The sequence below is a fragment of the Arvicanthis niloticus genome, chromosome 7, assembly GCF_011762505.2.
Source record: "Arvicanthis niloticus isolate mArvNil1 chromosome 7, mArvNil1.pat.X, whole genome shotgun sequence".
NCBI lineage: Eukaryota > Metazoa > Chordata > Mammalia > Rodentia > Muridae > Arvicanthis > Arvicanthis niloticus.
This window is the reverse complement of record NC_047664.1, coordinates 66386121-66406427: the sequence shown is the minus strand read 5'-3', so window position 1 is coordinate 66406427 and position 20307 is coordinate 66386121. Positions and strand designations below refer to the sequence as shown.

The following is a 20307-nucleotide window of genomic DNA, read 5'->3' as shown; positions in this document are numbered from 1 at the left end:
AACGTGTATTAACACCAAAACTTCTCTTGAAAACTGACATTCCAAAAAGTAAACCATAAACTTAATTAAGCTTACTTTGTTTTTAAAGTACCTCTGTCAGTCCCAAGATGCTGAAACCCTGATCAAATGACAGTGGTGAGTTTTCAGAGGAAATATGAAGGATTTTTACAGCATAGAACTGAAATCTCCTAACTTTCTATCCTGGTGGCAATTTAAAATATTGCCTGAAATTCAAAAACAAAACAAACAAAAACCCAAAAAATAAAAATAAAAAGCCCAGACAAAACATACCTTAGATAAATATTTCTAGTAACACCAAAATGTTCACAATCTGTTTGCTTATATGAATCTAAAGATTTACACACCGCAGCAAGGATTTATAGACTGCAGTTCAGAGCGCTCTGCTTTGTAAAGGTTTTATACATGAGGTAATTCCACCGAGGGCCAAAAGATGGCGCCAAACCACCCCTAAGTACCTTTGTTTCCAGGCTAAGGACTAGGGTTGGTCAAGCACTTATTTTTTTTCAGAGTAATTCGGAGAAGGAAGTCTTGGTAAGTAAGGTTTTTCTGGACTTTTCAAATTACTGTGTTGATGTTTCAAACGAGAAAGAAAATGGTAAGGTCAGTGCAGGAATTAGGTAACCTTTCTTTGAAATTTTTATAAAGTGATTCTGTGGTGGTGCTTTAAAGTGTAGCTGTCGTTTGGACTACCTAAGGACAAATAGTGTGACTTTGGGGTAGACAGACAACAGCTGGCATTTCAGCGGCAGCCAAGGAAGTGAGCCAACTCCTGTGATTTTACCCGTCCCCCTGGTTTGGGCTGTTTTCTCCTTTCACGAAGTTTGTAGTCGTTTGTGGTCGTGACAGCACACTGTCTGAGCTGGGTGTATGGAAACGGTGCTCCATTTCCTCGTCACGTGTTACTGTAATCTTTTATTGGTCTGTACCTCTCACTAATTCAAGAGCATTTCGGAGGAAGGGCTTATTTCAGTCATTCCCACGTGAATTCGTTTCCGCTGTGCTGGTTTCTGCCATGCCCTCTGTCCACAGAGGAGTCTGAATAAACATTTGGTGGAAGTGAGTGAGATCAGATTCCTAAACACTTTTTAACTTTGAATCCAGCCGGAAGCTGGCACCTGGCCTTCCTCCACCCAAAGTTTGATAGAGCCAGGTTTCTCTTGGGTTTGTGTTGACTTAATTACACCCTTCCTGTTCTCGCCCTTGCTCACCATTTCCTACCCCACCCTTTAATTTTTAAAGCGCTGCCTCCACCCGCCACCATTTTGGTTTTGTGGTTGACTGTTCTTTTTTCTTTCACTTTCTGTTTGATGTATTAAGCAAATTCTTACTCTTGTCTCCTCGAATTTCCTTTAAAAAATATATAAACTCTTGAATTTTCCAACGTTACTTCCCCTTTGTCCCACCCCCTCGACCTACGAATACACTGAAGTTCAGGGTTGTTTCCCAGAATGTGTACCCTAAGAACTACTTGAGGTTTTGAGCATCCGCCAGGACTCTTGTGTCCTTGTGGTGACACACCGGCTGAATGACAGTCCCCTGAACACAGACACACAAGCTGTCTGGAAGACTTGTAGGATGGGACCCCATCTGTGAATGTTCGTTCTCTGGCATCGTGTTGAAGAGATTAGTCTATTTTTATGTGTATATTACTATCATAAATAATACAGGTACACTTACATATAAAACTTTTGGGGGGTATATTTTATGAGAGCTTTGATTTATTAGTTCTTTGAAAATTTTAAACACTGTGTTTCGATTCTCTTCACCCTAACTCTTACCTACCCACCCACCTGAGTGTCCTCTCTCCCTCTCCCCCATCCCATCAAATCTAACTTGTGCTGTCCTTGGGTGTGTGACCTTCTACTGGAGTGAGTTAGGTGTTACCAAGGTCTCCACCCTAAAAGAAAACCAACTCTTCCTCTCCCAGCAACCGTCAATTGTCTCAGTTTGGTGTGGGACATTATGCCTGCCTCCCCTCTCTAAACTGCAGTTCTGTTTCTTATAAAGAAAAAGACAACTTTTTCTTATTTATTTATTTATCTATCTATCTATATATCTATCTATCTATCTATCTATCTATCTATCTATCTATCTATCTATCCAGCCATCCATTCAGTCACACTACATCCCAATATCAGCCCCCTCCTACCGTCCCCCCTCATACAGCTCCTCCTCCAACCCCCCTCCTCTCCCTCTGAGATGGGGAGCCCCCCCATACCACTTCACCCTGGCACATTAAGACAACTTTTTACAAGATTGTAAGCAATAATAGTCTGAGACCATAGAAGACATTAAAAGTTTTGAATTTTTAGAAATACCTGAAACTGTAAGAAAGAAAGTTAACTTAAGCTCTGGTCCTGACATAACTGCTATTAGCATTTGGCAGACTCCCCCTCCCCCCCCACATTCTTCCCCCACTCAGCCTGTCCCCACAGCTTTTATGTATGTCCTAATCTGCATTTTTACAAATTAGAGTCTTGGTAACGTCTAACTCACTCCAGTAGAAGGTAACACATTCAAGGACAGCCCAAAGGAGGGTTTGGAACCCTCCTTCTGTTCACTTAATGCTATATTGCAGGGTTTATTTATTTATTTATTTATTTTTTGATGCAGTGACCGAGGCTGTGTGTTATGTCACATTGTCACCATCACTTTCCACCCTAGCCATTCTGATCTTTCCAGTTTGCATCATGGCGTAGCATCCCCGTGACCTCACTTTCCTGTGGACCTACAATGATCCCTTCAGTGAACACTCAGCCGTGGGGCTGCAAAGGTAAAGAGCAGTACACTTTAAAGAAATTTACATAAACTACGCTAATTTTTCTTTCTACTTGCGGAGTAGTGACAGACTCATTCGCATAGTCCCCTCGCTAAACTTTATAATTGCCTACCATCTTGAATTCATTGCCGCCTAGAGTTTTCTCTTGATCAAGCAACAACTCCCAGCATGCTTCTGGTTACATTCTTTTTTTTCTCCCAACATCTAATAATTCCCTTGTAATCCTTGGCGACTTAAGTCCCAATTTCCTCTAAAAATATTTTTCATCAATATTTACTGTGACTCAGCAGTAAACATTACTACATTTTTTGGCTAATTATTTGTCCTTTCTTTTTAAAGAAAAGATCTATTTACTGTTGTTATATGCACGAGAATTTTGTCAGCCATATGGGTGCTGGGAGTGGAAGGTAAGAACAGCATGTGTGTTCATGGTCACTGAACCAGCTCTCCATCCCCTGAATTTCTTCTTTTTAATCTTTTTTTTTTTTTTTTTTGGGCAGTACTAGAACATAGAACCTCATGCATGCTAGACAAGTCCTCTATCACTAAGCCACTATGAGTTCATTCTGGAAGCTCCTTTCCGGGGATTTGATTTCTTTCTCTGAGAATTGGACCCATTCTCCCAGAGTGTAATCATGAATCTGGTCTTCACATCGTCTAGTATTTCTTTTGTGGTTTCTGTCTCTGTAGTATCTTGTGGTGGCCTTAGGGAGAATTCCCTCTCTTGGTCTTCTGTCTTACTCAGTAGGCCTATTTTGCAATTCAGCTCATCCAAAGAGTTCTCCATTTCAATCCCTGAAGTTTTCACAAGTCTACTGCATTCTCTTTTAGACTCTCGCCTTGTTCTGGGGGGCCTAGAGTATGTCTACCCTATTCTTTTATCTGTTTCCAGAGGGTTAATGTTGTGCCAGGGAAATGTTAGTGATCCCCAAAAAGACAGACAGATGATCTGATACAACTCACAGCAGGGTCTTTATTCTATCTGAGCTAGCTCACTTCCCCCCACCCCCAACGCACTACCATCAGGCAGGATGGTTTTGGTAGTGGGGGAGCCCGAATGTCTATCAGGGAAAGGCTTCATAGTAAGCAGCAAGCAGGGAGTATGTGTGCAAGCATCCAATTGGAAAGCCCCCATGGCTTTTTAACATAATTGGCTGGTGTTGGGAGTCATGTCATAAACTTAACTTCTGCTCCCCTCTGCATTGGTGGTCATTAAGTAAGGTGTGGGCTTGTAACCTGGGATACAGGTGTGTTGGGGGAATAGCCTGGAGACACTGGTCTTGTTGAGGGTGTAACCTGGAAATTAATGTTAGGTACCAGCCTGTTAATTTACCTGAGTTTAAACTTAGGTCAGGTTCTTTAAAATGAAGTCTGAACTTCACTTAAAAAGATTTGGCATCTCATTAACATCCCTCAGGGTTTGAGTCCTTCTATCATGAAGTTTGTTCTTTGCAATGTTGTGGGTCTAGTTGTACAATCCAAGTGTTGGAGGTCCCAGTGAAAGTGCTTACTAACCTGATTAATGAAAAAGATGGCTTGTATCGGGTGATATTTAGAAAATGGTGCACAGTCTGGCTTGTTCCCAGACAGCTGCCATGTTCCTGCTGCTCCAGTTATGACTGGGGCTCCAGCTACCTAGAAACACCGTCCCTGGCACCCATGATACACCAGTGTGGTGCACAGTCTGGCTTGTTCCCAGACAGCTGCCATGTTCCTGCTGCTCCAGTTATGACTGGGGCTCCAGCTACCTAGAAACACCGTCCCTGGCACCCATGATACACCAGTGTGGTGCACAGTCTGGCTTGTTCCCAGACAGCTGCCATGTTCCTGCTGCTCCAGTTATGACTGGGGCTCCAGCTACCTAGAAACACCGTCCCTGGCACCCATGATACACCAGTGTGGCGGCTGGCTCTGCCAGCCCACCACGCTGTCCCCAACAATGCTTGTCTGAGCCCAGACCATTCCCACTATACTCGTGGTACCCAGTAGAAATGAGACTCTTAAAGCTTAATGATTATCCAATGGATTTATATATTTGGAAATGCTCGATTAACAAGATGCTCTCATAATTAGAGTTGTTACCCAATATCTAACCTTTAGATATAAATTGTTACCCAGGACTGCTTTCGACCCATCTGTCTTCCTCCATGGTTGCTACTCTCCTCCTTGCCTCCTCCTTTCCTCCCCTTCCTCTTTCCTTCTTCCAGCTCCACCTCCTCTTCTACTGCCCAATCACCGAGCTTCACTGTAATTACAATGTAGCAGAATAAATACCCTGCTACAATGGCTCAACACAGTCCTTTCTGTTGCTGCTGTAACAGATCATGGACTACTCTGTGCCTCAACAGAGGAACATTTACTGTTCTACAGTTCCATGAAGGAGGCTGACTCATCTGGTAGGTCTTTAATCAAGGCATCAATAAGTCTGAATTCTTTCTATGTAGTGTTTAGGATCAAGCAGTTCATCTCTCACTTTCTGTTTCTAGAAGCTGCCTGTATCCGTGGCCTTTCCAATGGCTTAAATATTGATCTACAGAATTCACATGCTAGAAACTTAACCGTATGTGAATGGCTTTTGGAGGCAAGACCTTTGGCAATGCCATCATGAATGAATCAACCTGCGTATGGACTAATAAACTAATGAGACATGAAGGGAGTGGCTTGTTACAAGAGGCCCCCCACCCTTCTTTTATCTCTTTCATCATGTCATGCTCTGTATGACATTAGGGCTTGACAAAGAGTCCCCACCAACAAGGGGGCTCTCACCAGATGCTTCCCCTCAACTCTTGACCTCTTAGCTTCCAGAACTGTAAGGATTATGCTTTACTAATTTCCCAATCCCTGGTATTAGTTATAACAACAGGAGAACAGATGAAGGTGGAGTCCTTCCTCCAATGATGGAACCTGCCAGGATCCAAATGCTTCTGTTTCCCTGAAATGTGTATACTGCCACCTAACTGCCAACATGATAGGATTAACAGGTGGCGAGGGCAGAGAGGATTAACTTGTTGGTGAAGACCTGATTGACTTCAAGGGCTGGCCCGCAGCCCCTTGCTGGCTTCTGTCCCTCAGTTCAGAGTTCGAATGGTATAGATTCTCCTGTGTGTCTGTCTTGATACCCTTGAGCCTCTTTGCCCCCATGCCCTGCCTCCATCCCCTCCTCATTTCTCTTCTTGCTCGATTTCCCTGTCTATGCATCCTCCTTCCCATTCTCTCACTTCCCTGTGTCTGTTGCTCATCCTTTGCTACCTCTGGCTCAGGTGGCTGCAGCTCAGATATTTGTCTTTAAATTTTGGTTTTTGACAAACACCACCCTGGAGGCTGCTTCAGCCCTGAGAAAGCTTTGAGTGGGAAACAAATTCTAGTCCCCTAGAGAATCCTTTAGAAAGCCCCAGGACTAATCAAAACACATAATCACAGTACTTGGATGAAAAGTTCATGGTTCCCTATGGCTGCAGGCTGAGATAATAAATATCACATAAAAATGGGGGATGGTGATGAGTATGGGGTGGGAGAAGAAAGCTCTTGGGATTCTGGGAAACGGAAGCTTAAAACTCTCAATCTTTATTCACCGTAAAGTCTATCTTATTTCTAGAGCTTGAACTCAAGTAAAAATGCAGTGAAGAATGGTAATGTCCCTCTGGGATAGCCACATCAACATGACCCAAGACAGAGAACCCATCATGGGGATTTTCCACTTTGTTTGCACCTTGGCCTTAATAGTTGGAAGCATGACCCACTTCTCTGATAACCGTGAGTTTATGGTTGACTATTCAAACAGGAACCTTACTCATGTCCCAAAAGACCTGCCACCAAGAACAAAAGTCTTGAGTCTGTCTCAAAACTCTATATCTGAGCTTCAGATGTCTGATATCAGCTTTCTGTCAGAGCTGAGAGTTCTCAGACTCTCCCACAACAGGATACGGAGACTTGATTTCTGTGTGTTCTCGTTCAATCGGGATTTAGAATACCTGGATGTCTCACACAATCGGTTGCAAAACATCTCTTGCTGCCCTATGGTGAACTTGAAGCATCTAGACCTCTCATTCAATGACTTCGATGTGCTGCCCGTGTGTAAGGAATTTGGCAACTTGACACAGCTGAGTTTCTTGGGATTAAGCGCTGCAAAGTTCCGACAACTTGATCTGCTCCCAGTTGCTCACTTGCACCTAAGCTACATTCTTCTGGACTTAGTGAGTTATCATATAAAAGATGGTGAAACAGAAAGCCTTCAGGTTCCAAATACCAATGTTCTCCATTTGGTCTTTCATCCAAATAGCTTGTTCTCTGTGCAAGTGAACATATCTGCAAATGCTTTAGGATGTTTACAACTGAGTAATATTAAATTGAATAGTGAAAACTGTCAAAGGTTAAGGACATTTTTATCAGAACTCACCAGAGGGCCAACCTTATTGAATGTGACCTTCCAGCACATAGAAACAAACTGGAAGTGCTTGGTTAAACTTCTCCAATTCCTTTGGCCCCAACCGGTGGAGTATCTCAATATTTACAACTTAACAATAACTGAGAGCATCGACAAGGAAGAGTTTACTTACTTGGAGACAGTACTGAACTCATTGAAGATAGAGCATGTCACAAACCAAGTGTATATATATTCAAAGGACGAATTTTACTCCGTGTTTGCTGAGATGAACATCAGGATGCTCTCCATCTCAGACACCCCGTTCATCCACATGCTGTGCCCACAGTCCCCAAGCACATTTACGTTTCTGAACTTTACCCAGAACGTTTTCACTGACAGTATTTTTCAAGGCTGTTCCACCTTAAAGAGGCTGGAGACACTTATCTTACAAAGGAATGGTTTGAAGAACTTTTTTAAGGTAGCTCTCATGACTACGACTATGTCTTCTCTGGAAACTCTGGATGTTAGTTTGAATTCTTTGAACTCTCTTGAGTATGACACAACATGTGCTTGGGCCGAGAGCATATCAGTGTTGAATTTGTCTTCAAATGTACTTACGGACTCTATCTTCAGATGCTTACCTCCCAAGGTCAAGGTCCTTGACCTTCACAACAACAGGATAATGAGCATCCCTAAAGATGTCACCCGCCTGCAAGCTTTGCAGGAACTCAATGTAGCATCCAATTCTTTAACTGACCTTCCTGGATGCGGGGCCTTCAGCAGCCTTTCTGTGCTGGTCATCGACCATAACTCAGTTTCCCACCCCTCTGAGGATTTCTTCCAGAACTGTCAGAATATTAGATCCTTAACAGCGGGGAACAACCCATTCCAATGCACATGTGAGCTGAGGGAGTTTGTCAAAAACATAGGCCAGGTATCAAGAGAAGTGGTGGAGGGCTGGCCTGACTCTTACAGGTGTGACTACCCAGAAAGCACTAAGGGAACCCTACTGCAGGACTTCCACATGTCTCCACTGTCCTGTGATACCGTTCTGCTGACGGTCACCATTGGGGCCACTATGCTGCTGCTGGCTGCCACTGGGGCTTTCCTGTGTCTCTACTTTGATCTGCCTTGGTATGTGAGGATGCTGTGTCAATGGACACAGACCAGGCACAGGGCCAAGAACATCCCCTTAGAGGAACTCCAGAGAAAGCTCCAGTTCCATGCTTTTGTCTCATACAGTGAGCATGATTCTGCTTGGGTGAAGAACGAATTACTACCAAACTTAGAGAAAGATGACATCCGGGTTTGCCTCCATGAGAGAAACTTTGTCCCTGGCAAGAGCATTGTGGAGAACATCATACACTTCATTGAGAAGAGTTACAAGTCCATCTTTGTGCTGTCTCCCCACTTCATCCAGAGTGAGTGGTGCCACTATGAACTCTACTTTGCCCATCACAATCTCTTCCACAAAGGCTCTGATAACTTAATCCTGATCTTGCTGGAGCCCATCCCACAGAACAACATTCCCAGTAGATACCACAAGCTACAGGCTCTCATGGCACAGCGGACTTACTTGGAATGGCCTAAGGAGAAGGGCAAGCGTGGGCTGTTTTGGGCCAACCTTAAAGCTTCTTTTATTATGAAGTTAACCTTAGTCAATGAAGACGATGTGAAAATGTGAAGCTTGGGTTTCCAACTTACTAAACTGTCAACCTGGACTCCGATGAGCACTGTGGGTTCAAGTTTCTACCTGGAGGCACTTCTGTTGTGTCTTAGTTTGCTGTCTGTGCTATGATAAACATGTTTAGAAGTAGCTTATGAAGGTGCTAACTTTATTAATGGACTTGCCCACTGCTGAGTTCACGGCTGAATGGACGATTACGATGGGACCCTGATTGAAGGACGTCAGTCACTGGGGGCATGTCTTTGAAGGTTGTATTTTATTTTTCAAGGCTCATTTTTTTGTTGTTGTTCTTATGACAGGGTCTCACCATATGTCATCCAGATTGTTCCTACGCTCAGGGTATTCCTTCTGCCTCAGCCTCCCAAGAGCTGGGATTATAGTGATTAGCTTATATGATTTAGCTTAGGAGTGTGCTTTCTCCCCACTGACCCAGTTTTCCCAGTTTCTTTATCATCATGAGGAGAACAACCCCTCCATCACATGCCCCAGCTGCCATGACACTCTGCATGGCCTCGGGTCCCAAAGCCAGGAATTCAGGACTTGGACTGAAACCATGATCATTTTCTCCTTTGTTTGCATCAGGTCTTCCCTTATGGAGGCACAAATTTAATGGTTCTGGCTTCTAGTTCCTTCATATCTTTGACAGAGACTTGGTGAAAGCCTTGATTCTACTGAGCTGTGGGATGAGGCTGGGGGATGGATGTGGAGTTTGTCTTGTTAGACAGAGGAAGCTCAGTCCCATCTGGTATAGCTGTCCCACCGGGCGTATAGCTCTCTGCTTTCATGCTGAGATAGTCCTTTTTGAGCAAATCCTCCATCATTCAGAAACAGTTTCCTCTCCCTCCTCCTTTCCCAGATGGATTCAGTGTGAGCAGGATTCTACGTGGCTTCATGTTAGCAAGAAAGAAGGCAACATCAACTGTATGTGTCAGTCTCCAGAGACTCCTGTATGTCCTTGTTGGCCTTAGGCTGAGCTTTACCCTCGTGTGTGTGTGTGTGTGTGTGTGTGTGAGAGAGAGAGAGAGAGAGAGAGAGAGAGAGAGAGAGAGAGAGAGAGAGAGAGAGAGAGAGAGAGAGAGAGAGAGAGAGAGAGAGAGAACAGTTTGTCCCTAGGCATCAAGGATGGAGGACATAGCTGACAAAGGACTGCACCACAGTGTCCATAAGGAAAAGATGAGCATGCCCACAGTATCTAAGCGTGCAGAGACACAGCTAAGAGACCAAGCCTGGGAATCCATGGCATAGAAAAAGGCACAGAGGACCTACTCAATGACGTTATAGCAAAAATTCTACACTTGGACACAAGAAGCATTTAAAACCGCAAGTAGACATGACCCAGAAAGACCTTTCCCATGTAGTGTTACAGTAAAAATGTCAATAGCATAAAGCAAAGAAACTGCACTCAAGCTGCAAGGGAAAGACACATAAAGGCAAACGTAAGAATAATAACAAATTTCTTGTCAGTGACCTTAAGATCCAGGATAATGTGGGAGGGTATATTTCCAACTCTGAAAGTAAATAATTGTCAAACCACTTTGCTAGCCCTAGTTAAACAATCTTTTAAAATAAATTAAGGGCACTTCAAGACAAGCATGAACTGAGACAGTTCATGATCTTAGTCTGGCACTGTAGAAGACACTTAAAAGGAATTAAACACAGAGAAGGAAAAATACAGACTGAGTATTTTATGAGGCAGTTTGAGTACTGGCACTAGGTCTTCTTTAGCAGTTTGGGAGATTTTCCAGTTTATTTGTTTTTAAAATATGAGTTTTTGTAGTTTTCCCTGATGGGGGTGAGGAGGTGGAGAGATGGCTCAGTGGACAAAGAACTTTCTGTACAAGTGTGTGGAGTTGAATTTGGGTCTGCATTATTCACATAAATGTCAGGTAAGTGTGGTAGCCGCCCTTTAAAGCCATTGCTGGGGAGGCAGAGACAAGGGATCCCTGGGCAAGCAGACCAGTTAGACTAAGTGCATCCAAGAGCTCTGGGTTCAAGTGAGAGACCTTGCCTCACTATACAAAGTAAAGGATAATTACATGAGACACACATTCACCCCCATGTGAATACATGTGCATAGCACACACGTATGAACATATACACGTGTAAACATGAATGTACACACACACAAAGATAAAAATTATTTATTAATAATTCTCTGGTTTCATTGCAATCCATTATAATCATTTCTATTTTTCTTTAACTTTATTAATTTAGGTTTTTACTTTTTCTTGTGATCAGTATGGCTAGCATTTTGTCTATCTCATATAATTTCAAAAAAAAAAAAAAACCCACCTCTTTGAGGGAGTCTAGTATGATTATTTTATTCTTTTTTAAACTCTACTTTATTTATTCAAGAACACTTATAGAAGATCATACACTATGACCAAGTTGGTTTTCACCCATGGTACAGGAGACACAATTATTAAGTGTAATATGGTGTGCCACCATGCCTGGCTCAGACATCTAATTTTTTTTTAACAAAGTTGTCAAAACATGCATTGGAGACCATCAGTGATACAAAGCTATAATCTCAGAACTCTGGAGGAAGAGGCAGGCTCATCTCTGTGAGTTTGAAGTCAATGTAGTCTATGTTGTAAGCTCTAGGTCAGCCAAGCCTACTTGTAAGACTCTGTCTTAAAAACCAAAACCAAAACCAGAACAAAACAAAAACTCAAAAAACCCAAACACCAAAACCTGTTTAGAGCCCCCACTGCCCCACATTTGGGGGCCAAAATGTTGGGGTCCACTCTATCAATGTTGGAACCTGCACTGCCAAAAGCCTTGGGGGCTAAATTGTTAGAGCCCGCACTGCCCCAAGCTGCTCCGGTCCACGGGCCAAAGTTCAGCAAGAGAGAGAGTGAGGATGGATGAGAAGAATGAAGACCAGACAGAGTGTGATTCAATCCCGTTTATTCTTCGGTCTCCCTTCTTCTCTCCAAGTCCGTAGCTCCAAGTCCCTAGTTCCTAGCACCAAGTCTCAAGTCCCAATCTTAGTTCTAAGTTGCTAGTGTCTTTCCCAGTTCCAAGCTCTCTCCAAGTCTCGAGTCTCAAGTTCAAGTGTCTAAGTGTTTGTCTTCTGTCTGACTCTCGCCTTTTATATGTCTCACTTCTAAGTCATGCTTTTAAGTCACGCCCTTAAGTCTTGTCTCTAATCACACCTTTAAGTCTCACACACCCAAGGGAAAATCCTGGGTATCTAAAACAAGATGTTATCAGAGTGTGCTCAGCTGTTGTAGGCTGTTGTAAACAAGTCTCTTGTCAGCGTTTATGGCTCAAGATGGCTGCAAGGATGAGAGCCGCCTTCTGTCGGCTCCCCACAAAAACCTAAACCCCACAAAACATACTTTGGAGAGGGCCGCAGCCTCTTCAACAATTGGTGTAGGGAAAACTGCATGTCCACATGTACAAGAATGAAACTAGATCCGTGTCCCCCACCTTACACAAAAATAAATTCAAAATGCTTCAGAGACCTGAAGGTAAGGCCTGAAACCTTGAGATTGCTGGAGGAAAACATAAAAAACACCTCAAGACACAAACACAGAAAAGGGTTCCAATTGTACAGGAAATAATCCCAAGAACCAACAAATGGAAATGCATGAAATTAACACAGAGAGAGAGAAAGAGAGAGGGGGGAGAGAGGGAGGAAAGGAGAGAGAGAGAGAGAGAGAGAGAGAGAGAGAGAGAGAGAGAGAGAGAAGCAAGTAATCACCATAGTGAAGAGACTGCCTACAGAATGGGGAAAAAAGCATTTGCCAACTTACACATCTGACAGGGAATTTAATAGCTAGAGTTTTTAAAGAGCCACAAACATTAAACATTAAAGAGCCAAATCATTAATCTACTAAGTGAGCTAACGCACTGAACAGACAATTCTCAGCAGAAGTGTTCAACACCCTGAGGCATTAGAAAAACACAAACTAAAATTGTGTTAGGATTCATCCCACTCTGGTCAGGAAGGCTATAATCAAGAAACCAAATGACAGCGAATGCTGGCAAGGGCGTGGAAAGGGGGGGGGAGCTCTTTATACAGCATCGGTGTGAACACAAACTTGTGCAACCACAATAGAAATCAGAATGGAGCTTGATCAAAGCTAAAAATAGAACTACTATATTGTTGCAACTCGTCAATAAGGTTGTAGTCTACCTTGTCCAGACAGCTTTCTTGTGCTTGTTACAAAGTAGAGGACTCCTTTTTTGTAGTGGGGCTTCCTCTTCTCCATCTGATCTGGGAAGCCCGAAACCCGATCTTCTACCTGAGAAATGCCATATAATCCTTAGAGAAATTACAGGTTCAACTTCCTGGAATGCCTGCCCATGCAAATGAGGTATTCTCAGCCTCAGCCAATGAAACTTTACCCTAAGGAGAAGCCCTTCCTACTTTCCAAGGTTCATATACATAGCCCTGGTTCACCCCGAATAAAGTATATATTTACAAGCCCACCCTGAATAAAGGTATACACATATGCTAAGATCGTCTCAGATCCTACCTGTTCTGGATGCCGCTTCATGCTTCCAGCCTGGCGTGCAGTGATGTCTCCCTGAGAGGGAGGACACAGGACAAGGAACCACAGCTAGACACCAACACTCATACCACGCATATGACCCAGTTACTCGATCCACGTTATATTTGAATTATATGTTCAAATTGGGACAAGTATAATGACACATGTACAAATGGCATAATGAAGCCCATTAACGTGTATGGTCAATATTGCTTATCAATTTAACAGGATATAGGACCACCTAAGAGACATGCCTGTGAGTGGATTTCTAGATTAGGCTGAGGTGGGAAGATACATAAAAACACATAAAGACAAGTGTTGCATTTTCTAACATAGGTAGAACCTATATTTAAAATTATATTTGAGTCACATGTTTAAATTGGGACAAAGTGTAATGGTGCATATGCAAATGCATAAGAAAGCTCATTACTTTGTATGCTGACTTTAAAAATTAATTTTAAAAAGAAAATATACTTCCCAGCTAGGTGTGGTGATGAACGTCATGTGACACAGGAAATAGGACTTAACAGCGTGAGCTGACCTATGGATATTGTGAATTGAACCTGGGTCCTCTGGAAGAGCGGCCAGTGCTCTGAACCACTGAGCCATCTCTCCAGCCACTATAGTCTTTTAGTCAGTTTTAAAATTAAAAAAAAAAAGTACAAGTCCTTCTTTCTCATCTCACATTGACTATTCTGGATCTCTCTATAAGATATAAATTTTATTCCAGCTGCACAATGCTATTGCATAATGCTAGGCAGGGGTGCTGACACTTGTTTTGTTTTTGTGAAGACAAAGTCTTTCTGTGTAGATCTGGCTGGCTTTGAACTCACAATCCACTGACGTCACTCCTGAGTGCTAGGATTATAAGGATTCACCACCCACGTGTCAGCTCACAACTGTCTGTAAGTCCTATTCCAAGGGATCTGACACCCTCACACAAATATACATGCAGGCAAAGCACCAGTGCACATAAAATAAAAATACATTAATTAAAATTTTAAAAAGACTATAGAGGCAATGCAAGGATAAACAAGCTAACTAACAACTGAGTCTAGAAGTAACCCTGTGTGTCTACAGTCAGCTGACTTTTAACAATGGTGTCAAGCTGTTCCTCCATGGGGGGAATGTCTTTTCAACCACGGGGCTGAGACAATTAGATACTGTCTTAGGGTTTTGCTGCTGTGAACAGACACCATGACCAAGAGAACTCTTATAAGATTTAATTGGGACTGGCTTACAGGTTCAGAGGTTCAGTCCATTATCACCAAGGCAGGAGCATGGCAGCATCCAGGCAGGCATGGTGCAGGAGGAGCTGAGAGTTCTACATCTTCATCTGAAGGCTGCCAGCAGAAGACTGGCTCCCAGGCAACTAGGACAAGGGTGTTAAAGCCCATGCCCACAGTGACACACCTACTCCAACAAGGCCATGCCTACTCCAAAAGGGCCACACCTTCTGATAGTGCCACTCCCTGGGCCAAGCATATACAAACCATCACAAATATCCACATGTGAGAACAGTTTGATCCCTGACTCACACTATGTATAAAAGATGCAAGATTATCAAGTGCTGAAGGACTAAGGTTATCTCAGTAATAGAGTGCTTGCCTAGCATGCATAAAGATCTGGGTTTGTCATCCATCACAGGATAAATGAAACAAATAGGCTAGATATGGGTGCATACCTATAATACCAGCAGTTTGGAGACTAAGGCAGAAGGATTGTGAGTTCCAGGCTAGCCTAGGCTATATAGCAAGATTCTTTCTCAATAATAATATCAAAGACCTAAAGAGTTAAAACAATCTTCCAAGAGAGATGTAGGAGGAGCTAGGGTGGGAGGAGTAAGGGAGGAAGAGGAAAAGGAAGAGGAGGAGCTAGGAGAGAGGCGGAGAATGAGAGAGGTGGACATGGAGGCTGATTTTTGCTTGTCTGTAGCAGTCAAAGGAAGTTAGTATATCTAGGTTGGGTATTGGATCACACTTCTGATTGTATGGGCATCTTGTTATTGATCATTACTAAGTATATAAGCCTTTGATTAATCTTTAAGTATTAGAGTCTTATTTTTCTACTGGGCTGGCATGGATAGCTGAATGGTCTGGGTAATGCCCAGTCTTGTAGAGACAGTGTGGAAGATTGGCAGAGCCATCTCCCATGCTGGCGTCTTGTGGGTGGCAGGGCTGGTGTTTCTGGCTGGCTATTTCTAGCTGCAGTGCACACATGGTCTCTGGCCATGTGGCTGAGCTAGGCAGAGACACGGCAGCCTAGACAGTTGGTTGTCTGGCGACCGCATTTTAAATAATTACTACAACAAAGTGTTGCACTAACTTCTGGCACAATTTCACTAGACATTTAAGTCTATTCACCTGAGAGTAAAAGTTGTATTTTTTTTAAAAAAAGAAAGTGAGTGAGTGATTGGTGCTGATAGGAGTCACGTGACTCCAGAGCAGGAACTGTGAATAAAGAGACTGCTGGTAGGCAGGTCCTCTGCTCTGAGCAAAGAGAGCCAAATAAGCCTTTGTTGTGGAGCAGTTACTGGTTTAAGTATAAAGTTAAAATATAGGGATTATTTGCTTTTAGGAAAGATTTATAAACAGATTTGTCCGAATCACATGGGGATTATTGCCCACAGTTTGAAACTTAGATAGGGAAAATTGTGTACAAATGTACAAGTGGAAGCTGCTCTGGAGTACAGAGCCAAACAGATAGATGGTCTAAATAAAAAACTGTTCTAGGCAGAGGGCGAAACAGAAAGATTGTGTAAATCAGGTGTGTTTAAATGATATAAAGTTAATATTGCCTCACAGGAGACTCGGGTTCTGTCTAACATGGGCCCCACGGGAATTCTGGGTTCATTTCCTGCTTGGCAAAATAGGGGAGGAAGATGGGTGTGATTTTGAGTTATATGGTTATATTTTTCCTCTGGAAAAGAGGTCAAGATAAAGGTTTTTCTGGTTACTGGCTCAAGGATATTCTGTTTAGGGAAAAAGATTTTGTCTGTGTGTTTTTCAGAAGAGATGATTAAGATATTTCTGCCTTCCAGAATTATATGGATTAGACATGACAGAGGCAGGCTGCCAGAAGACTAGATTCCAGAATTCAAACAAAAAATTATCTTGATACTAAAATTTGTTTTGAGAAATGTATACTGCAGAATACACAGCCTTGGTGAATCTACTCATCAAGAAAGCTGAGCAGACCTGCTCGAACCTCTGATGTCCTGGAATTTCAGCTGGATGCAATGAAGACACAGACATCAGAGGATTATCAATTTACTCATCCCCCTGCTCCTCTTCTAATATCTCAACACCCATAATCAGCTTGAAGAAGTTAATGAAGAGTCGGTGCCCATATTCCCTGGGCTTGGGGACTGAGGTGGTTAATACTGGGCTGACTTTCTAGGGAAAAGTAGTGGTTTTGTTGGAACAGGGAGGATTAGCTAGGATTTATTGCATAGCCATAACTTATTGGTAGAAATCTATATAATTATTATTAAGATGAAGTTATAATTTCTTAAATGGTACAAAATTTACTTTGATTTCAAATTTAAGGTTTTCATTGGTATGAGTTTCTTACTGATATAAAAGTGAGATTAATATTGTTACTTTCATAAGCATTGTGCCTATATAACACATTTAGGAATACAAGGCTTAGACCCAGTCCTTCTTCAACTTTTTTTTTTAAACTGATTTGAGATGGTAAGCCTGTGAGTTCAGGCTTACCATCTAGCCTATATAGCTATTGCATGGCTCTGAGTTTATTGTTAGGGTGATTTCTAGATTTTTAATTAGAAATAGCAGAGAGGACTTAACAGACAACAATCCAGGTTGCTTTACATAGATAGTTGGTTTTCAAAATGTCAGAAGTCCACAGAATTGATGTTACAAACATTTGTATTAATGTTCATTTTGATTAGAGACCTGTCTGCTCCTGACAGCTTCCCTGTCTTGGGTTCTAAGAAGAAATTGAGCATCTTTGGAGTTACTCCAGTTGTGGTGAGACAGCCATTTGGCAAGAATTGCCTCATTTCGTCTACAGACAAACTACTGTCCAGAAAAAAGGACACGCTTGCAGAATAGTCGACTGATTATATCTACCAAGACAGTAATCAGCCCTTAATAATTCTGCAGCACCAAGGTCTGTCAGATGATTCTGGGCCAGAAGGCTGAAGATTGGATGCTCCAACATTTTGAAGAATAGGGACTGTCCAGGTCCCTATTATAGCAGTCTCTATAAACTGGCTAAGTTTTAGAAGCTATGCTTTGTGCTTCCCATAATTTCAGTTAATTCAGTCATTCTGGATTTCTGATTGGGTTGAAGACTTACAGTCTCATAGCCAATCCAGACTATTCACTTTGAGAGAAAAGATTTGAGAGGATGGTTTTCAGCTGACATTCATTCTGAAAAGCCAAGAAAATAGCCCGGTTCAGAACTAAGTCTTTTAGTTAGGAGACATGACAGAGGTTTTGTTTAGTCAACAAAATGATGGACTGGGTTTTAGGTCTATCTTGTACTTTACTGATAAAAATTTGTACAGTTATGCTCTAATTGTATTTTGAGAGAAAGTTTTTAAAAATTTTAACAGGAAGGGTGATATGTAGGAGGAGCTGTGGTAGGAGGAGTAAGGAGGGGAAGAGGAAGAGTAAAGGAGAGGAAGAGGAGAAGGAAGAGGAGGAGCTGGGGAGATGGAGAAGGAGAGAAGTGGACATGGAGGCTGATATTCGCTTGTCTGTAGCAGTCAAAGGTAGTTGGTATATCTAGGCTGGGTACTGGGTTACATCTCTAATTGTAAGGGTATCTTGTTATTGATCATTACTAAATATATAAGCCTTTGGATAATCTAAGCATTAAAGTCTCATCTGTACCGAGCCTGTGTGGTTGGCCTGATGGTCCGAGCACTGCCCAGCCTTGTAGAGACAGCGTGGAAGATTGGCAGAGCCATCTCCCATGCTGGCGTCCTATGGGTGGCAAGGCTGGTGTCTCTATCTGGCTGTTTCTAGCTGTGGTGTGCACGTGGCCTCTGGCCACACAACATGGCAGCTGAGCTCAGCAGAGCTGCTGCAGCTTAGACAGTCGGCTCTACCAGCAGCCTTTTTAAAACAGTTACTACAACAGAGAGAACATAGGTACACTGAATTTACCAATGTTTCCCTAGATACGATTCCAAATATATAAACAACAAAAGGGAAAGAAAGGATAAATGAAATATAACAAAACACTAAAGTCTTTGCGTTTCAAGAAAGAGAAAATTTCTCTTAGGGAAAAATATGCAATTCATTTATCTAATAAGGAATTTATATCTGGAGTATGTGTAAAGAACTGTTACAACTCAATAATTAGAAAGACAAATAAGGGGCTGCCAAGAGGGCTCAGCACATAAAGCACTTGCTGCAGAAACTTGGAAACCTGAGTTCAATCCTTAGGACCCACATAAATGTAGGAGGAGAGAATTGACTCCACAAAGCTGTCCTGTGACCTCCACATATGCACCTTCTCCTCCAACATGTCATACACACATGAATGCATAATAATAACATTGATATTAATAATAGTGATAATAAACAAAAATTAAAAGACAGATAGGACCCAAGATTCAGACTAATGGCAGAGCACCTCTATTTTTTTTTTTTTAAATCTTATTCTTTCATATGTGTGTCACTGTGGACGTGGGCTTTAAGACCCTCCTCCTAGCTGCCTGGATGCCAGTCTTCTCCTAATGGCCTTCAAATGAAGATGTAGAAATCTTAGTTCTTCCTGCTCCATGCCTGCCTGGATACTGCCATGTTCCTGCCTTGGTGATAATGGACTAAACCTCTGAACTTGTAAGCCAATCCCAATTGAATGTTGTCCTTACAAAAGTTGCCTTGGTCATGGTGTCTGTTCACAGCAGTAAAACCCTAACTAAGACACGGCCCCAAGGTGTGAGAATGGGAAAGCTGGTCCTGACTCTCATCTGCTATGCAGTAGTAGCAGTGAGGGAGACATCCCATCCCCTCCCTTTTTCCCTCTCTCCATCAGGTCATCAGAGCAGGAGAGCTGGTCCTGCCCCTTACCAGCTGCAGCACTAGGGAGAGGGGACCCTGCACCTCACCTGGGCACCGCAGTAGAGCTGACCCTGACGGTGGGGTGTGGGTGAGTGACCCTGAGGGTGTAAGTGTGGGAAAGCTAGTCCCGTCAGGTGTCTGTTTTGTGGAGACATGGGTGAGAGAGATATGCTCCCCTTCTTGCCCCTCACCACCAGTGGCAGGCAGGAAAAGTGGTCCTGAGGTCATCAAGAGTAGGAGAGTTGGCCGTGCCCCTCACCTGTTGCAGGACTCAGGAGAGCAGTCCTGCCCCTCACCTGGGAAACACAGTAGAGCTGGCCCTGGATTTGGGAAATGCAATGAGCCCGATCTGCCTCTGGTCTGCCGAGCAGTGGTGCAGAGCAAGAGAGAGAGAGAGAGAGAGACAGAGAGAGACAGAGAGAGACAGAGAGAGAGAGAGAGAGACCCTCCTCCCATGCCTCATCCCTCACCATCTATGGCAGGCAGGAGAGCTAGCCCCCAGGGTCATGAGAGTGAGAAAACTAGCCATGTCTTTCACCAGGTGACAATGCTCAGGATTTGGGGCCCTGCACCATGCCTGGGCAGCAGGGTAGAGCTGGTCCTGGTAGCAGGAGTGGCTAGTGAGTCTTCCCTGAGAACATAAGAGCAGGAGGTCTGCCGGGCTGACACCTCCCAGGCCCAGATCCAGGGCTTTGAATTGACCCAGCCCAACATCTACCCTAGCGAACTGCTGAAGCGCACGAAGGGCCGGTCCTACAGGTCCAGAACTACAGGGTCTCCATGATGTAGAGCAACAACAGGATCAGAGAGGAGTCCCAGTGAGGATGCGGTAGCAGGAGCCAGCGGCCTTGTACCAGACCGAGTCATTGCAATGAACATTTGCAAGTAAAGAAGAGTGGACAAAAGGCTGCGCT

General features: G+C 43.2%; 1 protein-coding gene across 4 annotated transcripts; it reads left to right on the top strand.

The window, feature by feature from the left end:
- The first annotated feature begins 455 nt into the window (after positions 1-455).
- Positions 456-13319, top strand: Tlr6 (toll like receptor 6). Of its 4 annotated transcripts, XM_076938536.1 has the most exons (4): positions 456-552; positions 2635-2794; positions 3140-3207; positions 6396-13319. In XM_076938536.1, exon 4 carries the CDS (start codon positions 6427-6429, stop codon positions 8845-8847), a length of 2421 nt encoding a protein of 806 aa, XP_076794651.1. In that variant the 5' UTR covers positions 456-552; positions 2635-2794; positions 3140-3207; positions 6396-6426; the 3' UTR covers positions 8848-13319. The 4 variants fall into 4 exon arrangements, with proteins under 4 accessions (XP_076794651.1, XP_076794649.1, XP_034364884.1 ...); XM_076938534.1 differs by lacking the exon at positions 3140-3207; XM_076938535.1 differs by lacking the exon at positions 3140-3207 and having other exon boundaries at positions 479-552; positions 2686-2794.
- Positions 13320-20307: the final 6988 nt, after the last annotated feature.